Raw genomic sequence first — 21,398 nt, forward strand, 5'->3', positions numbered from 1 at the left:
TAACTAGAGTGACCACCCAGGGGCCCGGCTTTTAGCATTTTGATAGGTGTGTAGTAACACCTTATGTGGTTTCCCAAATTCTCATCTGTATATTCTTTTTTGCGAAGTAGTTATGCAAATATTTTATTAACTTTTTGATTCAATTTTCTAATTGACTTACAGGAGTTCTTTATTTAGGATGGGGTCTTTTGTCAGTAATATGTACTACAAATACCTTCTACCTTGTGGGTTCCTTTTTCACTCTCTTACTGGTGGCTTTTGATGAACAGAGTACTTTAGTGTAGTCAAACTTGTTGCGGCTTTTGGTATCCTTTTTGTGTCCCGTCTGTGTACAACTTGGTGAGGAGTTAGCTTACTCACAGGGTTCTGCTACTATCCTGTCTGTTGGCTTCACAAATTTGATAGAGTATAAATGTAAAATACAAGCATTCATTTCATGTCTGGTCTCACTCTGGTAACCAGAAGACAAGAGATGATGAAAAGCTGAGGGGAAGTGATGAGTCACTGAATTCTATTTCCGAAATTATTATTACACTATATGTTAACTAACTTGGATTTAAAAATTTTAAAACAGCTGAGGCAACAATATGTTCTTGAAATGAAAAACTAATATGCTCTATAGCATTTTATGATAATTGGCTTTATTAATGTGGAACAATTAATGCGAGCCATAAAAACATATAATTAAACAGGTTATTATTACAAGTTAAAATTCACTCTCTGTTCCCCCATATTGTCATTTAATTGAAAAATAAAACAATAACAAAGATTTGCCACCTTGCAATCAATTTGAAATAGGCTGTCAAGGAACAACATCATAAAAGGAATGTATTACATTACACTGCTGGAATGCATTACATTTTGGCCAAACAAAAAGGTCTGATCCATTCTGGCTTATAAAGCAAGATATCAATGTTTGTGATTTTGAAAATTCACTGAAACTTTTTCCCTGAACTGGTTCCTTTGCAATACATTTTCTTGAGTTCTACCCACGACTGACGCAGCAACAGTCCTGGGATCAGAACCCACACACTATTGAAAAATACCAGATAGATCCAAAAGTAGAGCCAACTGTCGGTGTTGAGGTTGGGGCTTCCCATAAGCCAGTCCGGGAAGAAGGTCATCCACCCTCCATACAACTCACACACACACAGGGTAATCTGTATGAAATGCCTGTTAGAGAGAAAGAAACAAGGGATGAAGCTGCCAGCTCAGCCAGCTGTCACCCTGCATCCTGACATCTTCTCTTAAATGGCAGCATCAAGGCCATCTTCCACAGCAGAAGAGCTCTCTGAGGCTGGACCAGTGCTCCTTCGATGGGGCAAGTCAACCTAGTTAATGGGAAACTCACGCTGTCTCTGGAGAAGCAATACTGCCCTTCCTAGATTATTCTCAGAGTCAAATATAGTCTCTCAGGTATCCTGATCTACTCTTAGCTCTTAGGAAGGTTTATGAAGGTCACATCTCACCCAGCAAAGAGAGACCTAGATGTGAATCCTGCTACAAGCCACAATTTTACCTGCTGTAAATGGGGATAGTAATAACAGTCCCTTCCTCAAAGAATAAGGCAGAGAGTAAATGAGACACGTGGATATGTAAGTACTCAGCAATGCAGATATTATAAGTGGTTGAAGTAATAAACAAATGGGTGCATGTCGTAAGTGTGCAGCTAAGATCATGGAGTCAAAGATATTATCACGACACCAGGAAGAAATTTAATTTTTCCTGCCAACTAAGTAAGTAAAAGTGGATTATATGACTAGAGGTTTCATTCAAACCTGAACTTTTATAATGAAGCTTTAAAAAAGACTTCTTCGATTCAAGATGCCAGGAAATTGAATGCAAGTGTGCCTACTTGCTATTGTTTTGGGAACCTTCCCCAGAATAGCATTCTGTTTGCCCCAGGTCACTCTGAAAGGAGAGGAAGGGTGGGGGTAGGCGAAAAGGAAGAGAGTTCAAAGTCTGAGAGCCTGACAGGCAGTTAATCTTCCACCTTTCTCCTTCCTCTCCGGTCTCCTGCCTTCCTCACACCCTCCACAATCTGTTCTGAAAAGATCTGTCTTGCATGTCTAACTCCAAATTAAGAGAATTTACGTAGTAAAAGTGGAATAGAAGTTTTCAAGAGTGATTGGGTGGGGAAGGGGAAAGGGATGGAATATTACCCTTTTACTTTCCAAAATACTGGTAAAAATCGTCTGATATTGTTCACACTCTCTTCCTCAGAGAGTGACAAGGTGGTCCCTACAATCCTATGTCCCATAGTTTTTATATGGAACGATCTGAAATTATCCTGGTGGCACCACGGTTCTTATCTAACATTGAACAATTCTCATTTCGAATCTATTTTTCATCTAACAAACGAATGTGATCATAGTCTACTCCAAATGCCATGTAGGCATCGAGACAGCTAATGTTTCTCCTCTCTCCAGCAGGCCAGGATAAGAGCACTTACCGGTAATATTTCTCTCTAACTATGGCATAAATGAGGACCAATGCCAGAGACCCATCCAAGACAACAGTCAGGATTTCCAAAGACACAATGGTTGGGTCAAAATAAAGCCATCTTGCATCAGCTTTGCCATATTCTTTCCCTAAAAGTGAAATGCATTTTGTTACTCATCCCGCAACTATTTTTATGATGGTCAATGGAAATAACCTTTTCTCCCCTAAGGAGAGGCTAAAAAGAACCACTGTCACTCCCTCCGCTGCTCATAAAGCCGTAGCGAAAGGCCAGAGAACTGAAGCTGAAAGGCGTTCGCAGCACAACACAAGTGCTAGTGACAATAGCTGGGTATATTTGTAAAAGGATTTCGTTCCCAAAGTGCTTTCGCACAGGCACCCTCCTGGCCCGCCCTCATCATTATAAGCAACAGAATTCTAAGTTAATTAAACACAGCCAGGTTTTGCAAAGACGATCTTTAATAATTATCTTGTTAACTGTATTATGGTTCCTTACTTCAAAATTCCTATATAAAGTCTGTAATTATAATCTAGATGTGGGAAAATTATTATTAAGGAAACATTTATTTTTAAAAACCTGGGTTTATTAATAATTGAAGAGAAATTGAGCCCTGAGCGGGCGGTGGTGAGGTGGGGGGGATGGTAATGACACAGGGTGGACTACAGAATAAGTCCCACACGGACAAAGGGGAGGTTTCAGTCCAGACACAGGTCATTAGCAACAGCCACCACAAAGGCCTCAGATGTGTTCACCAGCGAGTGGGCGTGCCCTAAAAGATCTTTCCAGACCCCATTATCAGGATTGTTTCCTCCAGAAAGAATGAGGTGAGAAAGTCTTTTTAGAGCAGAACTGAGAACCCTGCACTAGGAGAGCCAACCTACCCTTCCTTCCTCCCTCCCTCCTTCTCTCTCTCCCTCTTCCCTTTTATAATATATCAAAGTAATATATGCCAGTCCTTAGATCTCAAATGATCAGGGTAAAAAAATGAAAGTCTTGGGGCATCTGGGTGGCTCAGTTGGTTAAGCAGCCAACTTCAGCTCAGGTCATGATCCCACGCTTGGTGGGTTCAAGTCCTGCATTAGTCTCCGTGCTGACAGTTCAGAGCCTGGAACCTGCTTTGGATACTGTGTCTCCCCCTCTCTCCGCCCCTTCCCCTGCTGATGCTCTCTCTCTCTCTCTCTCTCTCACTCTCTCTCTCTCTCTCAAATATAAAAAAAAAATTTTTTTAATGAAAGTCTCATCTCTTCTCTTTCAATACTGTTCTCACATTATTTAGACAAGGTATTAATGATCAAATATTAGCTATGCTATCTGATTGGTGGAGCAGCAGGACAAAGCTCAAGTCTCTATTAATGGCCCCAGGTAGGATCCCTCAGGGCCAGGGACAAAGGGTTCTAATGAAAGGCTGTCTTGGCAGAAAGAAAGGCCAATAAACAGGATTAGTCATTTAATGAGATAACACATGCTGAGCAGAGACTCCAAAAGGCCAGACAGGACCAGCAAGCCAGGTAGAGCTGCCAGCCCAGGGACTAACTGGGAAACAACATACCAGTGAAAGGAAGTTTTTCCTCTAAATCTAAACATATATACAATACCTGAAGTGTTCCTTCTAGTGCACCCCAAGTCTAAGGAAGTGTCACTTGAGTAAAATGTCAGTGCTTTAGGCACTAGGAGATTAGTAGGTATTTAGACATTCAAAAATAACACCACCTCTCTTTTTTTTTAATTTTAAACATTTATTTAATATTGAGAAAGAGAGAGAGACAGAGCATAAGCATGGGAAGGGCTGAGAGAGGGAGGGACACAGAATCCAAAGTAGTCTCCAGGCTCTGAGGTCTCAGCACAGAGGCCGATGTGGGGCTTGAACCCATAAACAGCCAGATCATGACCTGAGCTGAAGTTGGATACTTAACCGACTGAGCCACCCAGGTGCCCCCATTCATTCTTTAACTCAACAAATCTTCTGGAGCATATGGAAGGTTCTGTGCTGGGCCTGGAGAATGCAACATCAGCTCAGGCCTAGGGCACAGGCGGCCTGCTAGGAGCTCCCGTTCCATGAGGTCAAACTGTGTAATAAGTGATGGCAACTGAGCATGGGACATGGAGGAAGTGACACTTTACGCCAGATGAGGGAGAGGAGGTGTTCTGATCACTTCCTCCCTCCCCTACTGGCAAGGAAGGGAGTCCTGCCCTCGGATTATGGGGATGGCCACACATGACAGGTGGCACTGGACAGATGGTATTGACGGCAATTTACTAGAGACACACACTCGCAGCCTGGGGAAGAGAGGTCACTGAACCACACAGTGGGGGTCAGGGGGTTACACTTAGAGACAGAGTGAAGTAGGAGGGGCCACAGGACCCAGGCTCTACAGTAACAACGATGGGGTGGTCCCTGTTCCTGAGGCAAGATGGGACTGGCTGCTTCCAATAATCCGGAGGGCTGGCAGGTACTGAAGCCCACTTGCTCCTCAGGGATCTGCAGGCACTGTGCCTGGTCCCTGTGACAAGGAGAGTCACGTGGCTAGGGGACCTCACATGAAAAATCAGAGTGGGGTCTTATGGTTCGGCCATATGAGGCCCTCTGGATTTTATCAGATGTCAAGGCACACATAATATTGGATTTTAATCTCGGGCCTGACACCCCAAGAGGTGACCCCTGAACTGGTTAAAAAAGAGGGTATTTCAGACAGGAGCATGGACAATGCAAAGGTCTGGTTTGGAGGGAACATGGTATGTCTGAAATCACATTTAGTTCAGCAGAGCTGAAGGAAGGGGGTGTGTGTGTGTGTGTGTGTGTGTGTGTGTCCATCCATGACCAAGTCTGAGTTGGGCTCCACATTTAGTTCAGCAGAGCTGAAGGAAGGGGGGGGTGGGTGGGTGTGTGTGTGTGGGTGTGTGTGTGTGTGTGTGTGTGTGTGTGTCTGTCCATGACCAAGTCTGAGTTGGGCTCCTCTGAGCCCTCTCAAGGTCAAGGTCCCCCATCTAGGGGTCTGTCTTTGGCTCGCTTAGTCCAGGTTTAGCCAAGAATCCTACTGGGTCACTGTAGCAAAAATCTCCCATTCTTGGTATCTGCTCACTCGCCCTCCAGTTTTATTGAGATGTAACTGACATGCAGCACAGTGACTTGGTTTACATAGATGACTGCAAGGGGTTTAGTAGACCCCCATTATTTTACACGGTACTAAATAAGAAACAAGTGCTTTCTTCCTGATCATGAGAACTCTCTGGATCCGCTCTCTTGGTAACTTACAGCAGGAGTAACTACAGTCATAATGTGGTACATTTCATCCTCAGGACTTCTCTCTCTTGTAACTGGAGGTTTATGCTTCTTAACCACCTTTATCCGACTCCCTCAATCTCCACACCCTCACAAATCTCATCCCTTTTTCTGAGTTTCAATTTTGCTTTTTTAATTAGGATTCCCTGTATAAGTGAGATCATACAGTATTTGTCATTCTCTATCTTGTCTCACTTAGCATAATTGCCCTCAAGGTATAACCACGTTGTCACAATGGCAGAATTTCTTGATTTTTTATGGCTAAATAGTATTCCACTGCATGCACACATGCACACACAAACTTCTTTCTCCATTCATCTGTCAGTGGACACTTAGGTTGTTCCCACGCCTTGGCTACTGTGAATAATGCTGCCGTGAACATGGGGGTGCAGATACTGAATCACTCTTGGTAACTGATCATACTCCTCATCCACATCCTCTATGTCATATCACCCTGGCCCGCCTGCAGCAAGAATCCCGTTGAGTTGGTCTATTAAAAACCCCACAGACCTCGTGTTTCTTCTTAGAAATTTTCCATACACTGACCCCCCATGCTTCTTGGCTCTAAAGCCCCAACTGTCCTTGCTGTATGTGGAGCTGAGCCCCATCTCCCTCCCTTACTACCAGACCCCACTGCAGTGGTACCTCCTGAATAATTTCTTCTTTATCCTCTTTAACCAGGGGCATGATTAATTCTTCTTTAACGGGGTCCACATAATGTTTACAGGCCAGCTCTAGATGCTGGTGAAGCTAAGGAGAGGCCACTGGGAGGCCTTACCCTGGACCCTTGGGATCAGAATCTGTATTTTAACAAGAGCCCAAGGCAATCTGGTGAAGTACTGAGTCAAGGCAGTCTGAGAAGTACTACTTTACTTTTATCTATTGGGTTTTCCTTTTCTCAAGAATAAAGGACATCACCATTAAATGAGTTTTCACTTTTTTAAAGGCAAAAAATGTAAACTGAAGATGACTGATAAACATCATGTTAGACATTTGCATTACATGGAACTAATTCAAATCTGGGCAGTTCACTTTCTCTGATGCCAGGCCAGGCAGCCAGGGCGGAGGACAATGACCTGGGCGGGGGTCCTGCAGCCCCTGGGCCTCCCTGCAATTCTCAAGCACAGCTGATTCTGAGCCACCCATCACACTGCACACCCAACGGTACACAGCAATATTTCACTCCTGAGGTGGGAGCTCAGGCCCCCTGAACCAGCACTGGCTCAGACCTGGCAGGCATCAAAGATGACACATGTTTTGCTTTGAGAAGCACTAACTATAGCTCCCTTAGTTCTCCAGAAGTTTCCTAACACTAATGATGAACACACTGAGTCCCAACACAGATCCTGGCTGATTTCAGAATCACGGAAGAAATGAGATAAACGAGGCAGAACTTCAGAAGCAAAATGTGAAACAAGTTCCCTTGCGCAAGGCGGCTCTGTAACTGTGGCAACGGATTCTGTGGTCACGCAGCTCACTTGTCAAAACTGACCCGGTACATGAGAAGAAGATGATTCTAGTCCATGGACTGTTAACCGATTTACAGTAAGCACGAAGAGAGGGGAACCGGCTAATAGCTCTGCAGAGCAGGAGGGCTACAAGTTTATATATATAACATTGAGAGCTGATATTAAAAGGATGGAAAACAGCAGCTTAAATACTGCGAACTCTTCAATATGCACTAAGAATTTTTTTTTAATACACAGCTTTATTGAGATATAATTCACGTGCCATACAAAACACCTATTTAAAGTGTCCAATTCAATGGGTTTTAGTATATTCAGAGTCGAATCATCACAATGAAATTTTTAGAACATTTCATTAAGCCTCCCCCCAAAGAAACCCATGCCCATTATCATTCATTCTCCATCCCCCTCCTCCGCCCCCTCCCCATGGTTCTAGGCAACCACCAATCTGTCTGTCTATAGAGTCACCTATTCTGGACATTTCATGTAAATGAAATCATACAATTTGTGCTACGGGTACTCATTTAAAGGACAGCCACCCTTGCAATTAATCTCTTCAAACATTTCAAATGCAAATATTTTAAGTTACTTACACAATGAAGCAATCAAGCCTTCGGAATCTGCAATGTTTCCTACAAAAGACAAGTAGACAAAAGGGCCTTCCTGGAAAGGAAATGAAAACATGCTCTAATTCAGCATCACAACCACAGGATGGCACCGCAGATACACGGCTTCGCATGGCCATGATGTCCCCAGAAGCCCGCATCCTGGTCCGCATCCTCTGAGCATCGGACCTACAAGCACCTACACAAGCCGGGGGCAGAGGGGCAGCGGTGATCCTAGAGCTTGACACCCAGGCCTTGCTTGCAAACAGATACATCCAGAGGGAATGTTTATATAATAAATTCTGTTTTTCAATGACTGGCATTATAGAATCAGAGGTGTGTTCTTTTGGGGAAAAATAAATTGAAAATTTTTCACAAGGAAGGAGCTTAAATGTTACATTAAATACGCTAAATTTGGATGATTCCAAAGACTTTACACCTTTGAGATGTACCTCACAGCAGTTCATTTTGTTTTGTCTCAGAAAAAAATCCAAGATCTCTTTTAACAAAAGTGGTATTCACATATCTGTATCAGAGCTGAACTAACCCTTTTTCCTGCACAAAAGGCAAATTAGGAAAATTAAAACACTTACAGGCTACATTTAAAATTTTAGGTAATAAAATATCTGCAATCACACTTAATATTTTCCTATCATCAAAGTGTTTCTTTGCTTAAAGTTTCAAAACCAATTAATTAAAATTCACTGGGGAGAGGATCTGAAGCAGGCTCTCTGCTGTCAGCACAGATCCCGACGTGGGGCTCAAACTCATAAACCATGAGACCATGAGCTGGGCTGCAGTCTGACACTTAACTGACTGAGCCACCCAGGCGCCTCTCCTTTGAACAAATTTTATTGTCTGTCAATATGACTTTTTTTCCCATTTCTTTCTATTAACACAATTGTTTCTATGACATTAAAACTGTATCTCTCCCTAATCCCTGCTCACTTATAGTGCCGCTTCCCAGAGTTTACCATTTAGAGCCACTTCTATATTTAGTTTTGGAGACTATTGTCCTAACTCATAATACACTTGATACTGCTCTTTCTGTAGACATTCTCAATTAATTGCCAATCCTGAAAAACTATGATCTATTACATGTCTAACCTGCACTTCCCCAGACTCTTTACAGTTTTTTTGGATAGCATAGGGGAAGAAAACCTTCCTTCTGCGCTCTTAGACCTAGTAGCTGGCCTAAGAATTAACTGACATGACGGACTAACAGCACGAAAGCACACAAATTTTATTTAATATTTTTACATGTACAAGGAAATCCTTAAAAGGAAAACAAAGACCCAAAGAAGCTATTAGGCCCAAAAGTTTATATGCCTTTTTACGCAAAGCACAATAAATTACGGAGATGTGAAAAAGACAAAGGGGCTGGACTAGGGACAGTAAACTGTGGGAAAGAAATATGTGAGGGAAACGAATGGAAGATAAGGGTTATTTTATCTTGTAGGTTTGCTTGTAGAGGCCCATTTCACCCTTGACTCCCAGTCTCTGGTGCTAAGAACATTCTTCTCTTCCTGGTACACAGAGGGCACCTTTCTCCTGGGAAATTTAATGATCTGATTTTAGGGAGAAAGGAGGAGGAGGTCAGAGAAGCTTTCCTGCATCTGCTGCTTTCCAGTTGCCTTCGGCTCAAAACAATCAATATGCCAAAGTGGCATAGCTTAGAGTGGCATGTTCTAAACCTTTCAAATAGCTGTATTATTTTTTTTAATTTTTTAATGTTTATTTATTTTTGAGAGGGAGAGCGTGAGCAAGGGAAGGGCAGATAGAGGAGACACAGAATCTGAAGCAGGCTCAGATTCTGTGCTGACAGCTCAGAGCCTGATGCGGGGTTCGAACTCACGAACCACGAGATCATAACCTGAGCCAAAGTCAGCTACTTAACCGACTGAGCCACCCAGGTGCCCCATGTATTATTCCTTTTAATTCTTCCATTAGTTATGCAAATTTGTAACTTAAGTAGTAAACTTAAAACCTCATCTTACTCACTCATCAGTGTTGCACAGCATCTGGACTTCCCAACATAGAAGATGAGAATGCTAGCCTACCATGCTTGCTTCTTCTCTGCCCCATTTCCAGTGCTGCTGTCTATTTTGTACATTGTTGAGATTGATTACATTTCTATTCTTGTTCTGTGAATATATTTGTCTTCCTATTTTATCTATATGTAGATTGTAAAAGCTGAAAATCAACAGCATTTACAACATGGTGATTATGTAAACGTTGCTCACTACAAAAGGCTGCAACTTCCTTCTCTACAGATTGAGTATTTTGACTCCTGTCATTTACAAGGAATGTGGCAGCTGGAATATCCCTTATTACACTCACATATTTCTCAAAATTGTGTTACATTTTAGTTTGCTACATGTTTGGACCCCGACTTTCTTATATTTTTTGTTTATGTTACAGTTTGTAATTGCCGTTCTTTTCTCTGATTGAGAGAAGATACCTGACTTTCCCCCCATCTCATTAATATCTTCCAGCTTCTTACCCATGCTAATCTCTGCCAAACAGAAGCTTTAAAGATGCTTTGTTTTGTGAAGTTATTTACTTGGTAAATGGGGTTTATGTCAGAGTATATGGAAAAATTATATTCTTTAAAGGAGATTTAAAAAATTATATTGGAGATAAAAAGCAATATTTAAAAATAAGAAGTACTCCCCATCCACGTTGAAACACTTTATCTTCACCAATCAATTTGTTTATTTTTAGCAGAAACACAGCAGAAAATCCACACCACTTCCCTAGCTTCGCCTGGGGACTTTCTAGATAAAATACAGTCACTGGCCTGGCCAGTAGGAGCAATAAGGCCAGGCTGAATTTGACCCTCTGTAGGGCTCAGTCCATCCATCTGTAAGATGAAGAAGGCCCTAAAATTAGATCGTGGATCTCATCCTAAAACTAGACATGACTTCCAGTAGTAATCTCTTCAACTGGAGCATTAATAAAACACAAGGTCTAGGACCTTTCCTCAGAAGCAACTCTGTGGGTAAAAACAAGATGGGGATCTGGCAATCTATAACAAGCAGGGACCTATGAGTGTAGGTCAACAAATTTTCTCCCTTTTTTTATCTATTGGTTGTATTTCTACTGCTTTTTCAAATGCCAGCTCAAATCCTCCCTCCTCCAAGAAATCTTCCCAAGCCTCTAGTGACAAATTTCTCAGTCTCCTGTGTTACTAAACATGTGCTTCTGTAATCAACTGTCTGCTGGTTATGGATCTCCGGTCCTCATTAGATCATACATCTTTAGGGTCTGGGATGTTGTCGTATCTTAGCATTTTTAAGAACCCAGGATGATATTTTGTGATCAGTGTTTGCTAACCTTGAATTAATTACAAGTTCATATAATGAATTACTTAGAAAGATATCCTGAGGGGCTTTTGGAAGGCACGCTATACTTCTTACTATATTAAGGTCTCAAATATAATGGCAGTATGCAGTTGACTCTTGAACAACACAGGTTAGGGGCACTAATCCCTGTTCAATCAAAAATCCACATATAATTTTTACCTCTCCAAAAACTTAACTAACAATAGCCTACTGATGACTGGAAGCCCTAATGATAATATAAGTAACCAATTAACACACATTTTACACATCATATGTATTATATACTATATTCTTACAATAAAGTGAACTAGAGAAAATTAATTATTGGGACAATCATAAGGAAAAACGCTTTCAGTACTGTACCATATTTATCAAGACAATCCACATGTAAGGGGACCTGTGCAGTACAACTCAGGGTTTCAAGGGTCAGCTATAATGTACGTGAAGTATAATAATATATTCATGCCTCTACATGCCAATTGGATGCTGACTCTTCCAATAAGCAAGGCTTCACTGATTCTCTTGGTGGGAAGTGGGTGCCTCTCCTACATGGAAAGCTGGTCATTTATCTCCTCCTCAAAACTGTCTACATTCCTTTAGGGAAAAGTCTTTGTCTTTTGTCTCTGTATCCCAAATGCCTGACAGATATACATGCTGATAAATGTTTACTAAAAGAATAAGAAATAAGAAATAAAAGAGGGTGGTGGGGAATAACAGTAAGACAACCACCACCACCAACACCAACACCCAAACAATCCTTTTAGAAAATGGACAAAGGAAATGAAGGGACATTTCCCCAAAGATGATACACAGACAGCAAACACACACATGAAAAGATGCTCCACATCATTAGCAGTCAGGGAAATGCCAATTAAAACCACAACGAGTTAGTGCTACACACCTATCAGGATGGCAGAATAAAAAATAGTGACCACACCAAATGCTGACAAGGATGTGGATCACTCACACATTTCTGGAGAGATGAAAATGGCACCATTCTGGAAAACCAGTCCGGAAGTTTCTTCCAAAATGAAGTACACAGTTACTATAAGACCCAACAACAGCATTCTCAGGCACTTATCCCAGAAAAACAAAAACTTACATTTACACAAAAACAAGCACACAAATGTCCATAACAGCTTTGTCTGTAATAGCTTAACGCTGGATGTCCTTCAACTGGCAAATGTTGCCCAATCCACAGTCCATTCAAACTGGAGCACGCCCAAGCAGGGAGAAGGAGCCAACTACTGAAACACTTAACAATTTAGATGGACCTCCAGGGATTTGCTGAGTGAAGAAAGCCAACTCCAACAGACTATCTACTCTCTGATTCCATTCATTCTTTCAAAGTTTATTTATTCTGAGATAGAGACAGTGTAAATGGGGGAAGGGTAGAGAGAGAGGGAGACAGAGAACCCCAAGCAAGCTCGGCACTGCCAGGGAAGAGCCCGATGACGGGCTCAAACTCATGAACTGTGAGATCATAACCTGACCCAAAACCAAGAACTGGACGCTTAACCGAGCCACCCAGTTGCCCATCAGACTCCATTTATATAACACCTTTTGAAATGATAAATTTTAGAAATAGAGGACATATTAGTGGTTGCCAGGAGTTACTGGCTGGAGGAGGTGGGTGAAATTGCCAGTTGATACAAAAAGAAAACACTAGGTATCCTTGGGGTGTTGGAACTGTTAGATATCCCGTTGTAGAGGATACTTGAACCTACCCGGTTGATAAATACACACGCACACACACAGGCCAGTGGATCTAGGGAAATGCCAATGAGTAGATTGCATCAATGTCAATGGCTGATATTATACATGTTACACTACAGTTTTTTTTTTAACTTTTTAAAATTTTATTTATTTTGAAAGACAGGGAGTGAGGGAGGGGCAGAGAGAGAAGGAAGAGAGAATCCCAAGCAGGCTCTGCACTGTCAGCACAGAGCTGGATACAGGGCTCAGCCTCTTAAACCTCAAGATCATGATCTGAGCCAAAATCAAGAGGCAGATGCTTAACCGAATGAGCGATCCAGGTGCCTGTACACTATAGTTTTGAAAAATGTTACCACTGGGGAAAGCTAAGCCAGTGTACACAGGCTCTCTCTGTATCATTTCTTATAACTGCATGTGAATCTACAATTATCTTCCCCCTCCAAAAAAATTAATTAAAAAAAAACAGGTAGAACAAGAGACATGGAAGAAAGAATAACATTACTAATTGAATAACATTTAAAAATCAATTGCCCGGAATTTTTTTTTTTTTAAATTTAGAATAGGCTGGGCGTTGGCCTCAAAGAGCTTAAGTAGTTGGGTAACGTCAACTTCTAATTCAACACAGACTGGAAACAGATGGGGGGCCTGTGGTTGGGACAGTCAGGGAAGACTTCCAGGAAGAGGCAGGCCTAGAGCTGTACCTTGGCAGGTAAGCTGAGAGGTGGAAGGAAGGATAGGGATGGGAGCCCAGGGGTGCAAAGGGCAGGCCATTGTGAGGCCTGGGGAGTCCAGACTCTGCCCTGCCCAGCACTGCAGCCCAGCAGTGATGCCTCCCCTCCCCTGGGCGCCCTCGCCAGGGCTGAGGGCACTTATACTTGTGTTCTCAGAAGGCCTCAGGCTGGTTTTCACTCCTACAGGCCAGAGCACACGCTGCTCCTCTGTCTACAGTACCCAGGCCTGAATTTCATTCCCCTAAAAAGAATGTAAACTTAAAAAAATGTTTTTTACAGTAGTCAAATATACATACAATGTACTTTTTAACCATTTTAAGTATACAATTCAGTGGCGTTGAGTACATTCACATGCTTGTGCAAGCATCACCATTTATCTCCATGACCAAGTCTTCCCAAACTGAAACTCTGCACCTAGTTATTATACAAGAACTCCCCATTCTCCCTCTATTCCCAGCCCCTGGCAACCTCTGCTCTGCTTGGTCTCTGAGTACCTCCTGTAAGTGGAATCACCCAGTACTTACCTCTCTGTGACTGGCGTATTTCACTTAGCATAATGTCCACAAGCTTCCCTGTGTTATGCCATGTACCAGAACTTCATGTCTTTTTAAGGCTGAATAATATTAAATGGCATGCATACACCACACTTTGTTGATCTGCTCATGTGTTGATACACATTTAGGTTGCTCCCATCTTTTGGCTACAGTGAATAATGCTGCTATGCGCAAGTATCTAAATCCCTGATTTCAATTTCTTTGGATATTTATGTAAAAGTGGATTCACTGATCATGTGGGAACTCTATGACATTTCTTCTGCTGGTGTGCTTTTACTTTTTAATACTAAAAAAATTATTCAAAGGATACATACTGAAAGAAAAAAAACCCCTAAATTAAAAGGTATAAAGTGAAAGGTAAAACTCTTTCCCTGCTGACCCCCAATGTCGCTCCAGAGACAGCACTGCCAAGTTTCACGGCAGCACTCAGGAACCCTTTCATGTATAGGTTATTAAAATGAGGCTATAAACATTTAAAGTATTTTCTTCCTGCTATTAGTTTTTCAACTCTAGTGAAAATTCCAGCTATACGGTTGAAAATTTCAACTATAGTGAAACTAAAGTGTTGAGAAAAATTCCACAATGTCTGTTTCTTTAAAGAATGTTCAAGTTCTGTGAAATAGTAATTTGGTTTAAAAACATACAGAAGTTCCTATTCAATGCTCTACAACTGATTCAATTATATCTAACTGAGCTGCTAACAAAAATCAACTTAAAAGCGAAAATGTATCATGACAAATAAAACCAGTGTCAATTTTCACTTAAGGTGTTTCAGACATGTGATTTTAACAAGAGTATTTTGTAGGCTTCAAGACAACTACAAGTCAAAGCTCAGATAAAAAGCAAAAAAATGTCTGGGCTCTGTAAGCTATTGCTCTCTGTAATTCAATGACTGCTTTAGAGAAAATGTTCAATTTACTCATTTCAATCCTTAAAGGAAAATTTAGTGGGGGGAGGGGGCTTTATAGAAATAAAAAGAAAAAAAGAGGGGCACCTGGTGGCTGAGTTCGTTGCGCCCCTGACTTCGACTCAGGTCATAATCTCACAGCTCGTGAGTTTGGGTCCCACATCAGGGTCACTGCTATCAACACAGAACCTGCTTCATGTCCTCTGTCTCCCTTTCTCTCTGCCCCTCCCCAACCAGCGTTCCCCCTCCCAAAAATAAACATTAAAAAAAAAAAAAGAAAGAAAAAGAACCCAAATTTCTTTTTTTTAATTTGTGTTGGTATTTGTAAATGCTAAATTTGTATTCAAATGTATTTCTAAGCTTTTTGTTTTTAGCTTGTTTGAATGAAGAATCAGAGAAAAGAGAACAACATTCACTATGAAGAGCGGGAGACTAAAGTGGAATAGAATAGAATCACTATGTAAATCCTGTCAAAATTTATTAGCATTTCCTATTCAGATTCACAAAATCTCAGCCTAATAAGACTTGACTTTTCCATGTCATGGCGACAGCACCCATCATTGTTTCTGGAAGGATCAGCTGCTTCAGCCTCCTACAGCAACTCGATGACAAGGCTTTGGTGACTTCATAAATCTAGCTGCCCAGCTGTCGTCCCCCGAACGGCATGATGACTTCTGTTTGATGGAACCTGCCGGTGCAGATGGACCATCGCCTGGTATTAACAGAGGACAGTGCTGGCCTTTTCAGAATCCACACAAGTTCTATTGTTCCCACATCGTGGCAGCTTAGTGTTTCGTTTAGAACTTGAAAAAATCTTTTAAGAATATTCCCTTCCCTGCCAACACAGCTATTTCTCAGATTAAGGATTTGAAAGGAAACTTTCCAAGGTTCATCTCAATTGGACAAGTGCACTGTCACTTTATTATGCAGGCACAGGATGAAAATTAAAAGTTAATCCTAGTACAGAGCATGGCAAGAGGAGTCGTGAAAGGGACAGAGGAGGACGGAATCAACATGTGCTGAACTCTGTTAGGTGCCGGGCACCATGCCAAGTGTCCTACATCCTTGCAATTCAAATGTGGCCCATGAATCCCAACTTGGCCATCTCCCACGAGTTTGTCAGAAATGCAGAGTTTCAGACCTAGATTTATGGAATCAGAACCTGCATTGAGAAAAGATCCCTGGGGTGATTCCTGTGTACATTAAAATTTGAGAAACACTTTCCTAAATTACAAAACTCTACTTAATCCTCATGACAATGCTTTTAAGAGAAGATTATTTCCATACTTTATAGGTAAGTGCAGGGTCTGAATGTATCCCACCCAAATGCATATGTTGAAATTCTAATTCCCAAAGATGATCAGATTAGAAGGTGGGGCCTTTGAGGGGCACCTGGGTGGCTCGGTCGGTTAAGCAGCTGGCTTCGGCTCAGGTCATGATCTCAGGGTTCGTGGGTTTGAGCCCCGCGTCGGGCTCTGTGCTGACAGTTAGCTCAGAGCCTGGCGCCTGCAGCCTGCTTCAGATTGTGTCTCCCTCTCTCTCTAACCCTCCCCTGCTCACGATGTCTCTCTCTGTTTCTCAAAAATAAATAAAAGACATTAAAAAAAATTAAAAAAAAAAAGAAGGTGGGGCCTTTGGGAGGTGTTCTGATCATGAGGGTGGAGCCTTCCTGAATGGGATAATGACTCTGTAAGAGAGGCTCCAGTGAGCTCCCTAGCCTCTCCACCAAGAGGACACAGCAAGAAGGCACCACCTAGACACCAGAGAGATGACCCTCACCTGCCATGACAACAGCCTGATCTTGGACTGCCAACTTCCAAGTCCTTTTGTTTATAAGTCACCCAATCTTCATAAGCACATGAAGACAATAAGGAAACAGAGAAAGTTTCCTTCCTTCTTCCCCTTCCTCCTTACAGAAAGGATTTGTAGTAGGGAAAAGGTGCTGTTCAGAATTTCACAGCTGGAAAATGGCAGAGCCAGCATTCAAGAGCGCATCTGTTAGACCCCAAGGCCCATACTCTTTCTATCTTCCCTCCCAGCCTCAGACTTCTTGAATAATGGTCAGACCCCTCCGGAACAGTACTGAGTAACGGGGACAGAAAAGCACCAGGAAACCAGGTCAGGAGAAAAGGTGGAAGGCACTGACACTAGGGGGCGCTGTAGAATAGACAGGGGATTCTACTTCCTTTTGGGTTGCTTAGGGCAGAACGAGGACCCATGAAGAGAAGTCCTAAGGAGGCTCTTTTCAGCTCACCATAAGGAAAAATTTTCTTACCACTACAGCTATTTCATTCTGGAAAGATGGTATTGGCCGAAAGTTTTCAGGGAAAGGGTGGATGACCTATGTCGGTCCGGGTTATCGGTAAAATTCCTATTTCAAGGGTGAGACTGGACTTCTTGACGCTAGAGCCCCTTTCAAGACCAAGGTGGCTTTCTTCTTCTCTGCACACGGTACTGGGCATTCCTTCGGATGTGTCCATCTTGACGCATGCCATGCCCAGACTACCCCCAGTCCCCAGAGCATGGAAGGCCGTGGGAAACTGTGGTTTATATAGTGATGGCCACTGCTTTGGCTACAGGTGACTGAGCCAGAGGACAAGGAGGGACAAGGAGAGATGACAGGACTCCAGAGCTGATAGGTCACAGGCCGGCTGCTGGGCCAGTAAAGCCACATTCAGACACGGGCAGGCTGGGCCAGTAAAATTCCTAACTTTTTGGAACATAAACTGACAAACAGGCAGTGATTCCAAACTGATTCTGAAAGCTAGTATGTAGGAGAGGTCGTGAGAGGCGGACAACTCAACATGATGAATCAACTCAAGTTACAAGGAAGCGCGCATGAGTAAGGAAGGTGTAGTAGTTTGCAAGGACTGCTATAATAAAGTAACCACCAGCTGCATGACTTAGAACAACGCTAACCGCCTCACGATCCTGGAGGCCGGATGCCCAGGATCAACGTGTCTGCAGGGCCGGTTCCTTCTGAGGGCTGTGAGGGAGAACCTATCCCAGAAGTTCCCCAAGCTGCTCGGCGTCTGCCTGCAATCCTTGGTGCCCCGTGGCTTGTAGAAGCATCCCCTTGATCTCTGCCTTCATCTTTACATGGAACGTGTGTGTGTCTCTGGGTCCTGATTTACCCTTCTTTTTCTTTTTAAAGTTTATTTATTTTGAGAAAGAGTGCAGGCACAAGCATGCAAGAGAGGGGAAGGGGCAGAGAGGGAATCCCAAGCAGGCCCCAAGCTGTCAGAGCAGAACCCAATGTGGCGCTTGAACCCACAAATCATGAGATCATGACCTCAAGAGTCATGACACACAACTAACTGAGTCACCAGGTGCCCCTCAATTTCCCCTTTTAATTAAAAAAAATTTTTTTAGTGTTTATTTATTTTTGAGGGGGAGAGTGCGAGCAGGGCAGGGGCAGAGAGAGAGGGAGACACATAATCTGAAGCAGGCTCCAGGCTCTGAGCTGTCAGCACAGAGCCTGATGCAGGGCTCAAATCCACAAACCACAAGATCATAACCTGAGCCGAAGTCAAGAGTCTGACACTCGACGGACTGAACCACCCAGGTGCCCCTCAATTTCCCCTTTTTAAAAGGATGTCAGTCATACTGGATGAAGGCCCACCCTTAATGGCTTTATTTAACTACCTGTGTAAAGACCTAATCTCTAAGTAGGGCCACATTCTGCTGTACTGAGGATTAGGATTCCAACACATTCTCTTAAGGGAGGACACAATTCAACCAAAAGAAACAAGCATATGAGTAGATGCTACGGGATACACAAAAAGAATACAGGGCGAGAAGCCGGCAAGTAACAGAGAGAAGCAAACCTAGAGAGGAACCATGAGGCAGGTAACAGGTACCTTAACGCAGAGCTGCCTGTGAATCAGAACCAACCCCTAGTGGCCCAGCTACATCTCCGCTTCTTTTGTGTTTCCATGATGTGCTGTGTGCCCATCCATCACCTGAACTAGCTTGAGTTAATAAATGCAGAGGTTCTTGCCCCCAAAGAGCTTCCCCAACAGGTATACCACGCAAGTAAAATCTTGAATAATATAAAAGCTTCTCTGAATCTCTTTTACAAAGTGGTTATGACTTGGGGCTGCCATTTTGGATGGGCAGAAACAAATTCTCCAGTGGAAGGCACCACTCGAGCCAACTTGCTTTTCATTTGGCTAATGGAGCTGATGGTCATAAAACATCTTGAGGTCTTTGGGATGAAATCAGTTTTGCAAATGAACCATGCAGCCAGCAGATGCAATGATGGGAAAGTAATAGTCTTCATCCCCAAGGAACTCAGAGCTTCTGCCTCAACAAAAAGTCTGTGGTCCACTGTGATTGAAAGCTCACAAGGAGATGGGGGAATACTGAATATAATGATAATGAGAAAGTAGCAATGAAATCTGCCTCAGGCCACCGGGCAGGGTTTCTCCCAGAGTGGTGTGTGTGTCTGTGTGTGTTTGCGCACACATACCCAGAATAGGTAAAAAGCCCTTTTCCCACAAGGAACTAATCATTCTAAGACTTGGGATAAACCAGCTTTCTTCTTTTGCCTAATTCACTTCTTTTTGTATTATTAAAAAAAAAAAAAACAAAACCTGGCTGTTCTGCCTGAGTTTAAATATAAACACGATGCTGTTAGATGTCTTCCAATTGCTATTCTTTACCCTTGGCAGTTTCAGGTAGATGAGAGAAGCTTCCTGGGGTCAGATTTTCTGGAGGGCGAAGGCAGGACAGAGAAGAGCTAGAATAGGAGGACAAGGACACACAGGAAAGGTCAGGAAAGGTTTGGAGGCCAAAAGTGAAAGGGGCAGCAGGTAGGGTGGCCCCCCATCTCAGGAATGCCTTCAGTCCCTGGGAAACGGGGACTGTTGGTCACCCCAGCATGGGAACCAAAACGTGGCAGGGGGAGGGGGTGGCCCAGGGAGAACGTGGAGGCGTGTCCCCGCCCACCCAGTGAGGCTGCGCGTAGCATTTAAGGACTACAGCTCTTCCAGCATAGGCACATGTGGGGCTATCCAGCCTTCGATGCCACTGCCTGTTGGGGCCCTTGGCTGGCAACGCTAAGCTTCCTCAAGATGGACTGTGAGGTGCAAGGCAATCCTCCAGGGTCTTGGCCATTGCCGGCAGGTTGGGTTTGGGGCACGGAGTTTCCTCAGCCCCGCTGGATCAGGGCTGCAGCAATGGCCACGGCCACTCAAATACAGGCCACGAGTGAAGGGGAGCCACTGGTTGCAGGCCCAGCCATAGGAGAACCTGTGGGGCGAGCTTGCAGGTTGTTGCCATGTTTGTAATTTCATGAATGTTGGAGCCTGTGCTCCTTGTTCTACCTTCTGACTGTGTCTGTGTCGACATCCTCCTTGTGATACTGTGATTTTGCAAGGTGTTATCACTAGGGAAACTGGATAAAGTGCACATGGGATCTCTCTGTATTATTAACAATATCAGGTATTATGTACTGAACGCATCTCCTCAAACACACCTGTCGAAGCCCTAACCCCCAATGTTATGGGATTTAGGGGTGAGGCCTGCAGAGATGATTAGGTTTAAATGAAGTGATGAGGGTAGAGCCCCCATGATGGGATTAGTGCCCTTGTAAGAAGCGGAAGAGAGACCCCAGCTCTCTCTGAGCCATGTGAGGACAAGCAGACAGCCACCTACAAGCCAAGAAGTGTCTCACCAGGACCCAATGATGGTGGCAGCCTGGTCTCAAACTTTCAAGCCTCTAAAATGTGAGAAATAGATGTCTGTTCTGTAAGCCACCAGTCTACAATATTTTTGTTGTAATGGCTGCAGCAGACTAAGACACCAAGTGCAGGTGAGGATGCAGAGCAGTTAGAACAGTCCAACATTGCTGGTGGGAATGGACATGGTGGAGCCCTTTGGAAAATGTTTGGCAGTTGCTACTCTAGTTAAAGAATCTCACTCCTAGGCATTTACCCAGAAGAAACGAAAACACGTGCCCACACAAAGACTTGTAGGCAGATACTCATAGTAGCGTTATTTGTAAAAGTCTAAAACAGATAGGGGCACCCAGGTGGCTCAGTTAGTTAAGCACCTGACTCTTGGTTTCCGCTCAGGTCATAATCTCACAGTTCGTGGGTTTGAGCCCCATGTCAGGCTCTGCATTGATGGCCACCTCTGTCTCTGCCCTTCCCCTGCTCATGCTCTTTCTCTCTCTCTATCAAAATAAATAAGTAAACTTAAAAAAAAATCAAAATTAGAAACAGCCCCATTGTTCATTAACTGGTAAATGGATAAATAAATTGGGATATATTCATGTAGTGGGACACTATTCAGTAACTTAAGCTAAATAACAGACTACTATTATATGATT

At 43.1% G+C, this 21,398-nt stretch overlaps 1 protein-coding gene across 1 annotated transcript in view; it reads right to left on the reverse strand.

Moving 5' to 3' along the window:
- Positions 1 to 619: 619 nt before the first annotated feature.
- EBPL (EBP like) overlaps positions 620 to 21,398 on the reverse strand; it is a gene marked incomplete at its 5' end in the record, with an annotated part of 29,135 nt that continues 8,356 nt past the window's right edge. The window contains 3 exons of the mRNA XM_029938464.1: positions 620 to 1,173; positions 2,453 to 2,591; positions 7,801 to 7,870. Of these exons, the coding sequence (XP_029794324.1) occupies positions 933 to 1,173; positions 2,453 to 2,591; positions 7,801 to 7,870 (450 nt within the window). The remainder of the gene's footprint in view (positions 1,174 to 2,452; positions 2,592 to 7,800; positions 7,871 to 21,398) is intronic.

This window comes from Suricata suricatta, chromosome 4, assembly GCF_006229205.1.
Source record: "Suricata suricatta isolate VVHF042 chromosome 4, meerkat_22Aug2017_6uvM2_HiC, whole genome shotgun sequence".
Lineage (NCBI taxonomy): Eukaryota > Metazoa > Chordata > Mammalia > Carnivora > Herpestidae > Suricata > Suricata suricatta.